We start from the raw sequence: 15925 nt of genomic DNA on the forward strand, positions 1-15925 counted from the left end.
TTTTAATTCGAGCAGTGCCATATTGCAGAAATTGTTCTAGACACATTTCTAGTACCTGATAGATCAAGAATGCAGTTTGTTTTTCAGGAACTACATGTATCTCACTCTCTCTTTTATTGGTACATGTTTTGCACGTTTCTACACCAAATTTTGTATTACTTTTTCCATTATTTGCAAAGCCATGTTATTTATTTTTAATCCACATAAACATGAGAGTGCTTGTATTGCTATATCCAGCATTCTGTAGACATATAATATCAAATTGTTTTTACCATAATTTCTTAATCTTATTTTCATTTACCTAAATGTTGGCAAACAGCTGATCGGCAGAATTTATCTTAGATCTGAAATAATTTACTGAAAAATGTACTGAAATATAACGAGCGATGGTAACAAGCAGTGGTTCAAGCAGGACAGAGGAAAAAGCTGAGATATTGATGAAGACCTGCTGGATAACACTCAGATTGCTTATTCATCCTGGTAACTACTTTTTCCCTTTTTGTTTATCCATTTCACTTAATGATTTTCTGTGTATTGTTACAGACATCTCAACAGTGAGCATGCGCTGGATGATAGAAGTACAGCCCAATGTAGAGTACAAATGCAGGTTGTACAGCAGTTAGAGCTACAGGTAAAATAAAATTTATTTTAATATTACCTCCATACTGGTCCAATCCAATTCTCGGCAGCAATAAAATGAGTTCTGCTTTGCCCACTATGATTGAAAATAAGCTTTCAAAACCTACTTTTAGTAGTTTTTAAAAATGGTCAAAGGAACTGCTGCTTCATTTCCTCTTTTCTAAACTATAATTGGAAAAGAAATAGGAAGCTTAATCGGACTGACTGATTGGGAATCCGTCAGTATGTGTCTAAAGCTTTTTTTCCCTTAAATTGGGGGAGGGAGAGAAACAAGGAGAAATGGGGGAATGGGACACCTTCCGCATGGTTTAGAGTTGCTGGCATGAAGGAAATGATCAATGTGTGTTTCAAGGGCATTGCCTGAACTGGAGTGTTGGTGTTCTGTCATATACTAATAGTCACTATTTATTTTTTATATTTTGCTGTTTGTGGCAAATGAGTTTAATTTAAAAGGGGGCAGGGGAGTGGTTAAAATTTGTCCTTAATAAAATGTGCAATTGCAGAGGTATGATCCATTTATGTAACTGCCTTTCAAAATGCTTTTGAGTTTTTTATATCACCCTGTGCCTCCCTGCTCTAGCTGGGCGACTTTGACGACATGTCGGTATGTAGTCAAGAGGTTAGCAGAGGAGGGGAAATTAAAACAATGTTGTACATTATATAGTTACCAGCCATTGAGAAACCTATTTTGTATGCAAGAGAGCAATGTAGAGATATATGAAAAGCCTTGGGCTAAGTACAGAAGATAATTACATTTGGAATTTTACTGAGTTAAGTCATTTATAGCTTCAAATAGTTGCAGAGAAAAATCAGCAAAAACACACTTAAACTTTTTTGTTGTTACTTTTTAAGATAACCATTTTTTACAAAAATCCCTTTTATCTTCTTATCTTACAAATTAGCTTTTTTCTTTAATAGATACTTCCTAAATTTTACTTTCTTTAACACTGCAATCAAGACAAGTTTTATATTAGCTGAAGCAATATAAACTATTTTAATTTGTTTTTATAAAAATCAAACTACTAATCATAAAATAGCACTATTGCGAAAATTGCTGGGAGAAATGGTTTATTTTAACAAGTTTTCAGGGTATTTAAAGAAAAATCTACAGTCTTATTGAAAGAGTGAGGTGGAAGATAATCTTTCATCAAGGTGCATTAATAGTCATGCTGCAGGTGAACCTAGATTGGGTTGTAGTCCAAAAAAGATCATAGGCTCTGTTGCATTAATTTAAATTAATGACTGGGTTATGTTAACTCCCACAACCCATTTATTCCATCTGAATTAATACAACAGCTCAATCCTTCAGTCCTATGGTCAACAGACATTTGTGTTGCCTAAGGACAGTAGGATGAAGCCCTGCATGAAGAGTTGAACAGCACAGAGATGGTATTGATTGCTAGTGCTTTATAATCATGTGACAATGTTGAAGTAGATTAATTGGTATTACATAACACTGATCATGGTCAGGGCTTGAGTCATGCTTAATGCCTTAGACCACTGCTCTGGCCCTTTTTTAGGGAATGGAATGCTGTACGTTTAGTACTATCGCTAAACGGAAGTCCGTTCCACCACTTCTTTTTCAGTTACAGGAACACTGATCATAATGAGTGAAAGATGGGCCAAGGTATGGTAGTGTTGGAAAAGACCTCTTAGCTCAGAGCAGAGCCCATTCTCCGAAAGGGAAGGATGTAGTTCCAAATAAAATATGTATCTCCTGTTGAAATAATACTATGCTTCACCTTAGCTGAAAGTTCAGTGGTCTATTGTAGACCAATAAGTAATAGATACAATGTATTAGTCTCCTTTGGATCAGGCTTTGGACTTGCATCTTGAAAGCTAATTAAGACAATCCTTAGATTTTAGTGTAGCAAAAGCAATAATCATGAATATAGAACAAACGTATTCCTCTCACAGTGAGCTGTGCATCAGTGATTGGGTTAGAGACGGAAGTACTAGTAATCTTTGCAAAATATAGTGGGTCGGTGTCATAAACAGTAGGGGTATCGATGGTTTGAGACTTAAAACAAAATCTAGTCAGGAGAAGAGCACTGTCATATGAGCTGCTACAGTGTCTGTCTGCTTCCGAATGATTCCTGTGCACAGAGGAAGTGGCGAGTTCCTCCAGCAATTAGTTCATCTAGGTTTGGCTTGTTCTGTAAGAGCCTTGATGAAATAGAGGGCTGTTTTCCACTATAGTCACCTAATTTGGGCAAACAGATTAAAATAATATTTTATATGACTATCAAACAACCATGAAGCAGTACTGTCAATCAATACTGTCACGTAGTGGGCTTGCATTCTATGACTTAGCCAGGGAAGGCATGGCGTGGCATTACCAAACCAATTTACCCAAGTACTCAAAAGTGCTATTGTGCAACTTTGCCAACAAATGGGCTTTTACGATGACATAAAATGATGAGGATTTGCAATCCTGGCAATGAGCTAAATTCTGCCCATACTACATTACTAGAGAGAGGGTAGGATTTGACCTAGTGTGTTGCAGTGGCTATATCTAGGGAAATGATGTTGCATAAGCATATGGCAAGTTCCTGATGCTTTAATGGAAACATATCCACATAATACCATTTGATGTCATTTGGTTTGTGACCTATTGAGATGCCATTTGATGCAGAAGATCCTCAGAGTCCCTCTTGCATATGGTATTGCTAGCCACCCAGAATTGCCCTGAATCTCCATGAATTAAAAATTGATCTTTCATTAAAGATTATGTCATGTGGTGAAACCTCCAGGAATACATCCAACCGAAGCTGGCACAGCCCTGCTTGCAGAGGAGGTGGGTGTATCTATGCAATGTATCCCTTCTCTTCCCCACAGTCCAGATGTGGCTCCTGATAAGGAAAAGAAGTGTTACTGTGAGGTACAGCATCGCAGTGATATGGTTTCTCATTTCTGTGGGGAATGGGAGCCAGTGGTTCTCAAATTAACTGGCTGCGTGCTCAGCCTTTGTGACACTTGCCTCCCACTCCTGTCATCATCAATCTGCTTGCTTTGCCTGACTTAGCCTAAGCAAGTGGAGTACTGATCCATTTCTGCAAACTCTTTAAGAGTCAGATGTGTGCAGTAGATTGAATATCACCCTGCCATTTGATGTCCTCCGCTCTCCCTTCACTGAAGTTTCTTGAGCATGTGAACTATAATGTTGTATTTTGCTGACTGCATCCATTACGTTTCTTGACTATCTCATCAGGCATAGCTCTTTCGAATTGTTTTTCCTAGAATTAATTTTGTAACTGAGCTTTAAGGCTAAGTTTTATATTTGCTTTGAGTGTAATGGATCCAAATTTGATTTCTCTCTCTGTCTCCGTTACTATTATTAATCTTATGTATAATAATCTGTCAACATATACATAACATCTGTCCAGTTCAGCTTAAAGAAAGTAAGGGTTCTTGCTTCTTTTGACATATGTTCATGGAGACTAACATCAGGTCATATTTGCATTTGGACAGAAATATTATGAGTCTTTGGTCTCACAGTATCTCCATCACAAACAGACTTGAAATACCGTAAGACATACAGTCTTCTAGTATGCTAACATGATTGAAACTGTGTTGACATGAGCACCATTCATTAGAGGAACTGCAGAGAGAGAAATGTGTTACTGGGAATGAGAGTAAGAGATTAAGGAATGAGTACAGGTAAAGTATGTACTGTTTAATTTAGCAAGGCCTTAGCTGCAGTGTTGCATTCATTTTGGGGGACCAGATTAGATTAGAAAAACTTGAAGGAACACAAGAAAAAGATGATAGGTTTGAAAAAAAGCAATATAAGAGGGGAAGCAAGAAGATAGCTGGTCATTGTCAGTGCAGGCAAAAAGCTACTTGCGTCCATGTTCAAGGATGTAAGGGGAAATTATAAAGAATATAGGAAACAATGGTCCTTGTAATGATGAAACCACAACAATCTCATAACTGGTGACTGGCTTCCCTTCTCCTCATCTTCAGTCTGCCAAATTTTTGGTGCTAAATTTGTCTATCTTTCCTGCTAGTCTAGTTCTTTGTCCCTTCTGAGAACTCCTTTCCCTCCCCAACCACCCAGTGGCTAATGGTCTAAAATCCTTCTCCTTATTTTCAAGACAATCTCTTTACCCTTTTACTAACCCACCCTGTGCCACCTCGTCTTCCTCTTTATCTCTGTTTTCTTTTCTTCTGGGCAGGCCTCTGTCTGGCAGGCACAGAGTCCCGATACTTATCAGTTGTGTGTCCTCTTTTTGCCCTCCCTCTCCTGAAGAGCCAAGTGTCCTGTTCTTGTGTGTTTGTCTTAGATTTTAACCCCTTCACATCAGGGTGTCATGTTGGGGGATTTTACTTAAGTTTATAAGGTGCTGGGTACATGTACAGCACTATGTATGTGTTTTGGAATAACCAGCAGAAGAATCCTTAGGTTAAGCAGTGTTTAGGCACCATGATACAGCACCTTATAAAACTAAGAGAAATATTAGCTAATACTTCAGAACTAGAAGACTAAGTGGACAAGGCAACTCTATGAAGCCACTGCCCTCATAGGTACTCAAAGCTAGATTGGACACTTACCTATTAGTGATGGTTTGGAACCATTGAACTCAATGCTGCCACAGTGCTGAGACGTGACAGGTGACCAACTAATGATCCTTTGAAGTCTAAATCATTTTATAGCTTAACAGAAAGGAACAAAGAGAAGGACATAAGGGGAAAAGAGTAAGTGTTGGGGCAGGGGAGGCAATATTTTGGGAGCTCACCTGTACCTGTTGGTTCTGAGGGTGAATTATTTTTTCCCCACCTTCTTCTGTCTAAGTAATCTAGTTTAGTGCTGAAGTCCGGGAAGTAGATCTTAGCCCATGCACATTTAGAATATGGGATTATATGCACCTTCAGTCAAGTACTACTGAGAGACTAACATACAGCGGGGCATTTTGGATGACCTTCGCGTGGCTTTACAGAGCAAATCTCCTCTCGCAGGAGAACATCAGGGAACCAAGCAATGCTTACAAGTAGCTTTGAAAAACCGGAATAGGGCCCATGTATGAGTAATGCAAATCAGTTTATTTTCTTTCCTGAAGAATGCTCTTAGTAATCAAGTGCATTTTCCTGCAAAACCACTAATAGTCCCTATTTCCAGACCTTTAGAGCCCTAGTTAATGCCTCAGTGATGAGAGCTTCCTCACATCAGTGGCCTTGCAAGCCCTCATGACTTCTTTTGAATGATCTAACTGAGTGTGTGTGTGTGGGGAGGTGGTACTAATGGAGTTATGGTCTTACATCCTCCTGCTTCCTGACCTAATGGAAAGCAGTTTAAAGAAATTCTTGGGATTTTTCGCTTCCATTTGCTGCTTTGAAAGCAAGAGACTTCTATTTTTCATAATTTAAACTCCTGCCTAACTGTACAAGCGTTCAAATTCCCAGACTATGACAAAATATTAGTATGTGTCTGCCTGAAATGTCAAGAGAATGTTTAACAGTATTCATCCACCAAATATTGCATTAAAAGAATGCTAAGATGATGACTGAGAACAATAAAAATAAAGGACAGCTCCCATTCAGAATGAAATGTACTGTGCCATTGGGACAGTGGGGTGCAAAAGGAAGCTAGTTAGGGGTTCTTCCCTTATGCTAGGTGTTAGAAAATTGCCTTATTTTTGCTTTCATTGGTGTGTCACATGCAGGCAATTTTCAGGTCGTGGTCTTGATGGAAGTGTTTATTTTATTTCTAAATGAATGATCTTCTGCACTGTTTAGTCCATGGGCTGAAGATTGGTGTGCAGACTAAACTGCAGGCAGCTCAGATGCCTAGCTAGTCAACAAATAAAACCATTGAAAGCAGAAAACCACACATCCGCTCTGCACTGAGACAAAAAAGCATTCATTGGTTCAATTTGATTTGATATACATTAACATTATATGAAGGGTCAGAGATCCCCCAGCTTCCTCTGAAAGGAATGCATCGGAGAGGGAGGATGGTCACTCCATCAGGAGTGTGAGATTGGCTCCCTTCTCCTCTGTGCAGCATCCAAGGAGTTTGGGCAAAGGATCTGCTATAGACACAGGACCCTCTGTGCACCTCCTTCCTATCTGGTCACTGTCTCTTTCCATCATTGGCTGTTGACTCCCAGCGAGAGAGGACTTTCGCACAAGAGTTTTCTCCAAGCTTAGACCATCATCTCTAGCTGGGTCATTTAACGCAGGCATGGGCACTCTGGGATGTTCAGCTTCTGCTAAGGCCTAGCTTCTGAGACTGCTGGCCAGGGTGCCATAGTGAAGGTGATTTTTCAGTGCGGACTCTTGTCTGTTGTGACCCGAACAGAAACCTCAAGCTTGCTGCTCAGGCTGGGAAACTTCTGTCAGGAGATAGCAGTATTTGCTTACCACCTCTCAAGGATGAGATCTGTACAGCTGGCCCAGTGTTGTAAGACTCCACATATCAACATCAGTCCTCTTCAAAACAAAACCAACAAACCCCCAATTGGTTTTGCAATTTTAGAACACAAGACAGTTGCATTGATCTTTCTCCTTTTAATTTGTAAACTGCAAATCTCATATGCCAAGTTTCAAGCCACCACAGCATTTTGGCACAGTTGGAAACCACTCCCCTGGGGCTGATTGACACACCCCCAATATACTACATGGGCATTTTATGATGAAGTTTTCTTTTACAGTCATTGAATATGGTTTTGATATTCCTAAACAGATGACTCTGATATGGAGGGCAGTTTAATAAAACTTCCACTAGAATGTGAATAGCTTCCTCCTTTTGGCACCAGGAATTTGAATTTTCTAGAGCAAACCTCAGACCTAACAATCAATATGTGAGCAAACTGTCAATTTTGTGAGCCTAGTCTAAATGCCATTGATGTAAACAGAAATCTGATATTGGGCATGTGTTGTAATTACAGCCTCTTTTATTAGTGTTCCTTCTGTTCTTAATATGTTACTTTTTTCATTGTGGAGACTATAGCTGGAAAAGATACTTTTCACGTGAAGCGCTTTCGAAGTCCCCCCACACCCACATAGCATGCTATACTGTCTGGTCATTGTACTAATGTATTCACAGATCCACTCGTATGCAAAGAAATAACTTAATCAAGGCAGTATAAAGTGATAATCTAGGCAATCCAACTCTGACTTGGTTTTTCCAGTAGAAAAGTTAAGGGATGCTGAGAAAACTGAAGTGCGTCCTTATAGGGTGGGGTACTTGTTTACACATGACGTGCAGAATAAGAACTGTTTTCCCCAACACTCAGGGTGTCAAAAATGAATCACAAAGAGCAAAAGAAGCATTCCTAAATCATGATGTGTCCTGGATTTCTTTTGGTTTGAGCAGTATTCAGTTGACTCTAAGAGACAGAATGCTATTAGAATAGTTCCTAATATGGTTACACTTTCCTAGCCTCTTGGTTAAAGAGCTGTGCTAAGGAGATACAATTTTACATCTCTGCTCCAAGTTAATTCTGCACTACCACCAATTTGTACCTCACCTTCCAGGAACAGTATGGCCTGATGGATGTAACTTCACCATAGAGTCCAAATTGGGACTTGCAAGCTCTGGGTTGTTATCCTAGCTCTGGTCTGCTGGTGACTTTTGGTAAATCACTTCCCTTCCTTGAGCTTCTGTTTGCTCCTCTGTAAAGTAGGAATAATCAACACTGACCTCCTTGGCAAAGGACTTTGGGACCTTACTCTGAAATGTGCCATGCAAGAGCTGTGTGGTATTATAAGAAAATAGCAAGTTACTCTCATTTTAGTAGATGTTTGCCACTCTTTAAATAAGCAGAGTGCTTTCTAGAGTCTAAGCTGCTGGATCTGATTCTCTGAGGCTGCCTCATGTGGTTTCTCTACTCCAGCCTCTTTACTTGTTCTAAGCACTACATGAGCTGTCTGTCTGTGACATAAAAGCTATCCACTGTTTTGGGGAATGTTTTTTGTTTGCGGGAGGGGTTATGTTAAGGCAAGAAAATATTTGCATTTGAGAGTTAGCTGTCAAATTTGCTTTTTGCTTTGCCTACTGAGCGTGAATAGGCTTGGTTAATAAACATGATTCACTGTTGTCTTTTAGCTGTCAGGGCTGGTGTGACCGGACCACCCCCCCTCGGTGCCAGCAGGTCTAGCGCTCTTTACTCCAGGGCTAATGCTTTTTGCTTTGGGAAATACTGACACCCAGCACCATGAGTTAGTTCAACTTCAGAGAAGACCAGATAAAATTTCCAAACTGCAAAGCAATAAAACTGTTTGCTCTTGTGCTGTGGTGCCAGCTGTATAATTAGGACTAAGCAGAGTTCTGGGTTTTATTCATAAAAGTAACAGAGCAATTTTTTTTTCCTCAGCTTGCAAAAGACAAAGAGCGCCTGCAAGCGATGATGACACACCTGCATGTGAAGTCAACTGAACCAAAAGCCACCCCTCAGCCTGTAAGTACTGTTTTGTGCCGAAACAGAACAAAGCCTCACGTCAACCTCTTTCCTGTTTCCCACCTCAGAGTGTAATACAAAGTGTGGCCCACTTTAAAAGACTGTCAAAAATGAAGAGAGACAAATTGCATCGCGAGTTGGTCGGCTTAGAACGTTCACTGCCACATAAACCCCATTTTCCCACAATCTTTTTGTTTTCATAGGTTTTAAAACTCAACTCTAAATGTCACATTGAGGCTTTCTCACAGAATCACAGAGCTGGAAGGGACCTCAGGAGGTCATCTAGTCCAGCCCCCTGCTTCAAGCAGGATCAACCCCTACTAAGTCATCCCAACCAGGATCTTGTCCAGCTGGGACTTAAAAACCTCAAGGGATGGAGAATCCACCACCTCTCTAGGCAATGCACTCCAATGCTTCACCACCCACCTGGTGAAGAAGTTTTTCCTAATATCTAACCTACACCTTTCCCTCTTCAACTTCTGACCATTACTCCTTGTTCTGCCATCAGACACCACTGAGAACAATTTCTCATCCTCCTCTTTAGAGCTCCCCTTCAGGAAGTTCTCTACCCTTTACTATACACATGTAAATCCCCTCTAGGTAAGTCGAACTTGCATGTGGTAGAAAGGAGCATTTGGCCCAGCGTCCTTTTAGTATTCAAGGATTAAATGATATTGAGGATAGTTTTCATTTTTTACTGTGAGCGCATCCTAGGCTCAGATAGTGTAGACTCCAGTTGCATGAATGTTGTGGTGATGATGATGATGATAAACAACAAAATCAGTATCGGCACTGTCAGATGTTGAAATACATACAATCCATGGAACGCCTGTTCATTCAACTTACTTTGAGATATAGCCCATGAAAGGGATAAACTTTACTGGCTGTGTTTATAAAATGTTTGAGTCTTCCAAGTAAAGACAGTCCAAGAGTAAAAGCCACCCAGCAATATCCGTAAAAGGCAAACCTTGTTTCCTGAAGTTCATTGTTCTTTAGCTGCTGTTTTTAGCTGCTTTTTTTTTCAGAATAATGCTAATTTTTTCCTCATAGCTTCACGTGATTATTCAAAATGGTGACAAGTGCTTTTCTTTTTGATTTTAAGCTTTGTAAGATGTGAAGGTATACTGCTTTATTTGGTTTTTGCTTTGAGTCCTATGAAAATTAATTGTACATTGACAATCGATAGTACGAGCAATTTTTATCAGTATGCAATGATGCCACATAATGGCAAAGTGTTGGTTTATCTGCTTTGACTGATTTTATTTTTCTATAAATAAAACAAACACACACCCATATGCATTATGATTTATGGTGATAGGAATAAAAAGGAGTCAGACTATTAAGCCAGCAAATATGGTAGACTGCCAAGATGCAGTAGGTAGACAAAATTTATGTCTGAAACAGAACGTGTTACAAAGATAGAGAACATAAAATCATTAAACACTTTGCACATCCATTTTTACTAAAAAAGATATTTCTCAGTTTCCATGTAGCTGAAAATAAGTGGTTGGAGAAGTCGAGAGATGCTAGAAAGAAAATTGCAGTGTATTCAACAGCATAGGAGCAGGACTCAGTGAGACATTTCAGCATTGTCTTTTGGAGAAAGTTTGAAGATGGTGAAAAGATACCCGTCCAGAGACTCATAAAATTGCGTCAGCCAGTGGATCAGGATGATTACAAAAAGGAAACTACATATAACTTCCCTACCTTTCAGATCACATTAGGCTGTAGGTACATGATTTACTGTGTTGAGGAGAAGAGGATTTGGTTGCTATCCATTCTACTGGATTAATATGTTAAGAGTGGCATAATCTTGTGGTCTTAAAGCACTCTGCCAAGAGACTTCTGTTAGCAGCAGCGCCCTTCAGGAGGGAAGATTAAAAACTAAAGGGGAGTTATACAAGAAGACAAGTGCTGTTCCACTACTGATCAGCTCTCAGTGTCAACAGGCAGTAAGCTTTCATTTGTGTTGTAGGCTACAAAGGTACCAGTTGGTGTCGCCATGAAGATTAGCGTTAAGCAGCCAATAAACAGGGGAAGCAGCAGAAAGACTAACAGGGAAAAATGGGCTGTCTTGATTAGTATTAAAAAATGTTTTACATTCTGGAAAATTATAGCTTTGATGGGGACCTCCCACTAAATTTATTTTTAACTGCTCTATTGAAAATTCTGTACCACTAGTCAACATTATCTCTCCGTTGCTCAGCACAGTGTTTCTTTATTAAAAGAAATAGGCATGAATATTTTTGACTGAAAAATTAATAGCTTTTGAATTCATACACAGCAGGTTTTCTTTTGCAAAGAAGTCCAATATCGCTGCACAGCACTTCTATAACCATTTATTTAGAGTCCAAGTCAAACCTTTGACAGCTAGAGCAGTGTTACAAGCCAACATAAAGAACTCCAAGATGTAAACCAACAATAGGCAGTCTGTGTGAGGTTTGCCATTGTCAAATACATAGATTGTTTGGATTAGTTTATGTAAATGTACTGTTGTATTACCCTTTGGAAAAAAAATCACATTTGTGTATGAAAAGTGGTTTCGTTCACAGGCAGCATTATAAATTCCCTATCCTTTAACTTACATGTTAGAAGTAAAAATTGGTGCCTGACAGGCCTATATTGTGTGACACTCTGTTGTTGGATTGAAACTGTCTTCTTTTCATTTATTGAAATATAGAAAAATTTATTATAGATACCATCTGATAAATCAGAAATTATTAAAATATGTATAGGTGAAGCATTTGAAAATTAATTATAAAATGTAGAAGTATCGTATTTTGCATAAATTGTGCTTTCCTTGTGGAAAAAAATACACAGGCATCACATAGACTTTGCTAGACCCCAGTCCTTTTAACTCAGTGGGGTAGGACGTTAGTAGAAAAAGATCTGATGACCATTACTGTGATGCAAAGTTTTTTTTTTCTGTTTAAAAGCTCTTAGAACTATTTAAAAATAAGTATTGAATTAGATGGCAAAATGGAGAGCAAACTATTTTACTGTATGTCTCTTATAACAGAATGCTTTTTGGCTGCCATTTGTATTTCACAGTGGTCTATGATGGACTCTTCTGCTGTTTAGCTATACCCAATTAATTAGTATAGTATTTTTGCACTGTTCAGATCATAGACCAAACCGTTGTGCATTAGTTGAGAAATCCATCCAATGCTGTTAAACAGAAGCTTGTCAGGTTGAAAGACGTGTATCAGTCTTTAGAGAGCCTTTGCATGTTGGAATAATGGGTATCTTGCGGGGGGAGGGGGAAGGGGAAGTGTGTGTGTGTGTGTGTGTGTGTGTGTGTGTGTGGCCACCAAGGCTGCTATTCAGCAAAACAATTCAGTCATGTTGAAGTCAATGGGACTTAATGCTTAAGTCCTTTGCGGAATCGTAACCCAACCTGAAGGCAGACGGTTGTACATGCAGCACTTCCCTCTGGAGAAGCCTTCACTGGGTAGGCCACCCACTGCTAAAAATAAATGTTTCTCTGGACACTACCTGGGGGAGTAATTGTAAGCAGAGAGCTAGAGGCAGAGAGGGGAGATGCAGAATCATTGTAATAGTGATAATATATACACTCTTTATAAGTTTCTAATTTGTGACTTTATAACTGTGAGATGCCCAGGTGAATTACATGTTTGAAAGAAAATGAAGTACTCAATAGGTTACTGCATAAAGTGTATGAGAACTCCAGTTGCCGAGACTTAAATACTCCAAAATGAATTTTCTTGACCTTGTGGAATTTGCTATGATATATTGAACAGAGGTGCAGATTTTGTCTGTGTTTAAAATAACAGTTACCACAACAACTCATAAGAATTTTTTATTCTACTTTTGCCATTAAGTTCACCATTTTCATTCAGGTCGGAGGTCAGCATAACAGAATAAATCAGAAGCTTGATCTGCTTTGGGGTAATAACTAAACCTCAAAGAGCCACTACCTAGTCAGGAATGGAAAAAAAAAATCTGTGTTCTTTTTATTCTGGCCAACAAGAGGCTTTGTGTACTAGATGGTACATCCATCTTTGTAAAATTCACATAATTTTTTAAAGAAACTGTTGGCATTTTAAATGAAGTGCAATGTTAGATATTCCTTTTTAATAATATTTTCTTTTACTCTAACCATAGCAGTTGCAATTGTTTTTAAATACTGTTTTTAGTAACTGGGAAAATAAAGTATTTCAATAAAATAGCCTTTTAACTGTTTAGGTAACGAGTAAGCATTTCAGCTGCTGTAGCTGTACTTCCAGTTTGAAAAATAATGATATGCAGCAATAAAAAGAGATTCTCAAGTACAACACACAAAAGCTGGTTTTATATACTTTATATACTGTTTTTCATTAAGTCCCACTCCTCAGCTCGGGTTTCCTTAGTATTCCTGCCAATAACAACACCTGCTAAGCGATTGTTGCCTGCCAGATCCTACAACTAATTCAGTAATATGTCCAGGCTGAAATAGTGCAGGAAGACACAAAATTTAACAGAGCTTGGTGCTGTGCTCCTTAGCTTCCCTCCACTTTCAGTGGTATCTGCATTGGTGTGATTAAAGCCCAGAAATTGCTGGGCAGTTATTTCCTGAATTTCACCTGTGATCAGAGTGGCAGTACCAACAGCAGAAATAAACAATGCCCTAAAGCAGTAGGTACAGTCCCAATGTATTTTTTTTTTCTTTTAAAATATTTCAGATTCTTTATTTGCAGCCACTCTAGTAATGTGTGCTGTTTACCTGGAGAGAAATTAAATTTAGCCTTAATGAGAGAGCCACTTCAGAGAAATCCCTGGCTTGTTTATATGCGTATTTTATTTATAATACATGTAACAAATTCTTGATGACTCCATCATCATCTTTAAAAGGGAAGGGAAAAAGCGATTTCTTAATGGGAAAGATAAATAATAGAAAAAAGCTAAGCAGAACGTTGGACACTGAAATAAGGATGGCATTTATTATGGCTAGATTCAAGAGGTGTGAGCATAATGTAAAATCCTACAGCGGTGGAATTTGCAAAACTACAGGCCTTCAAAACAGCTATTTCAAAAACAAACTCTAGGGAGAAATACTTAGAACAAACATTATAATTGAATAGCTTAACCTTTTGGGGCGGGGACAATGTTCAATGTGCTTGGACAGCACCTAGCATATTATATGCTCAGTTGTAAATACCAAGAGCAGTACTCATTAAAAAAAGCCAGCTTGGTGACTAGCATTCAGTACTCTGCAGCAAGAAAGATCACTCATCAAAATACAGTAGTGTGTGGGAATCTTGGTGTGTCCAGTCTTGGCACGAACAACATTTTCTCATCAGAGCAACTTGTTTTTTCAGCAGAAAATCACAAACAGAGAAATTATAAAGAGTTTCCATGAGGAAAAGAAATCCTCCCATTACAATCCCTTCCTGATCTTTGCCCTGCATAATCATCTTTAGCAGCCAGAAGCACAGAGCGTCGATGCTTCTTCATTCCTAACTGATGATTATATTAAGATTTAATCATTTACAACTAAGATTAATATTTTAAGATTACATCAAAATCAACACCATTCATAATGTGTTATTTTGCTCTCCTTCACCATTCATTTTCAAGTCGGTGTTTTATAGATAACAACGAAAGCAGCATGTTGAGTATTAAAAGTGCAGGTGGATGAGCATATTTTTCTTCTCTTTAGCCCATTACATGCCTTTGTCCCCATATGCAGTAAGGTTCAAGCCCAGTCAAGAGCAAAAGACAGTGTCATCAAACTAAACTTAAATAAGTAAAACTTCTCTAGCAATTGACAAGGTCAGCATTTCATTAAGTTACTGGATCAGCCATAAAAATGGCTGTCCGAAGTGAAGCATGCTATGCTCACAGTGCTCCAGCTTTTTGTTCTTTCCTCACAGACTGCAGTCATGTTTAATTTGGAAACTGGGCTCCTTTGGCAAATTAGCAATTAGAACAATTTTGTGGGAATATGTATATGTGTCATTAGTTTTCCTGCAAATTAATAGCAAGAGCAGAGGTCAGGCAGAAATTTTCCACTTGACTGCCTCTCCTCTGTTGAGATTTGGCACTTTGTTTTGGAACAGCCACAGCTGCTCAAAGCCACAGTCTTCCTTTAGGAACTGTCTTTTAATTAGTTTACCTCATAGCCATTATTACAAATATTACTGCCTCCCCCCCCTCTTGAAATAAAATTACTGTTTCTACAAAATATTCCAGTGACATCTTGCACCACTGCACATTGATGGTGGGGTCATTCGAATGCAGTGTTTAATCATTAGATCACCTCCATAAGCATCTCCTAATTAGAGTCCTTACAATACAATTTTATCTGGTAATTAGCTGAGATTGGCTGCTTCTTCTGTAGCTTATTAGTGGCAGCCCAGCAGTGGGTGTGAATCACAGTGTCATTTGTCAACCCTGTAAAAGCCCCTCTCTTTGCTCTTCCTCTTGTTCTGTATTTATTTCTAGTTGCTACCTATGCTGGAAGCCTAAAGAAAGGAAACTCCATTTGCATTCTTTAAGCAGAGCACACTGACCTTTGCAGCTTCTATTTTTGCAATTTTCTCATAGAAACAGTTTAAATGTTAAGTTTTTAAACAGTTAAAAATAACCTAATTCTTTCAAAATGGAGTAGTTTGGGCAGCAATGATGAAACCATCTCCAAGATATTTCCTTCAGGTTGCACTGTAGAGGGGCATTTAAAATTGATGCAGATTAGCTTGCAATTAATGCACTGTTAAAATGTCTGTTTAGAAACTCTGATTAAGTACAGTAGATTGTATTTCATGACAAGACCTGTCATTCGTGCTATTATTGTCATCGTTCCTCCTTTTTCTACGGCTGTGTCTAGATTACATGGATTAGTCAGCGGAAGTTTGTGCCAGAAGATATCTTGTGACAAAAACTTC

The 15925-nt window shown here is 38.7% G+C and overlaps 1 protein-coding gene across 16 annotated transcripts in view; it reads left to right on the plus strand.

The window, feature by feature from the left end:
- The window catches only part of FOXP1 (forkhead box P1), a 556626-nt gene that overhangs the window by 515713 nt on the left and 24988 nt on the right, over positions 1 to 15925 (plus strand). For all 16 annotated transcript variants that reach the window (XM_075005970.1, XM_075005965.1, XM_075005964.1 and 13 more), the window contains 2 exons: positions 544 to 631; positions 8958 to 9041. In XM_075005970.1, the coding sequence (XP_074862071.1) occupies positions 544 to 631; positions 8958 to 9041 (172 nt within the window). The remainder of the gene's footprint in view (positions 1 to 543; positions 632 to 8957; positions 9042 to 15925) is intronic.

This window comes from Carettochelys insculpta, chromosome 11 (assembly GCF_033958435.1).
Source record: "Carettochelys insculpta isolate YL-2023 chromosome 11, ASM3395843v1, whole genome shotgun sequence".
In the NCBI taxonomy this organism is placed as follows: domain Eukaryota; kingdom Metazoa; phylum Chordata; order Testudines; family Carettochelyidae; genus Carettochelys; species Carettochelys insculpta.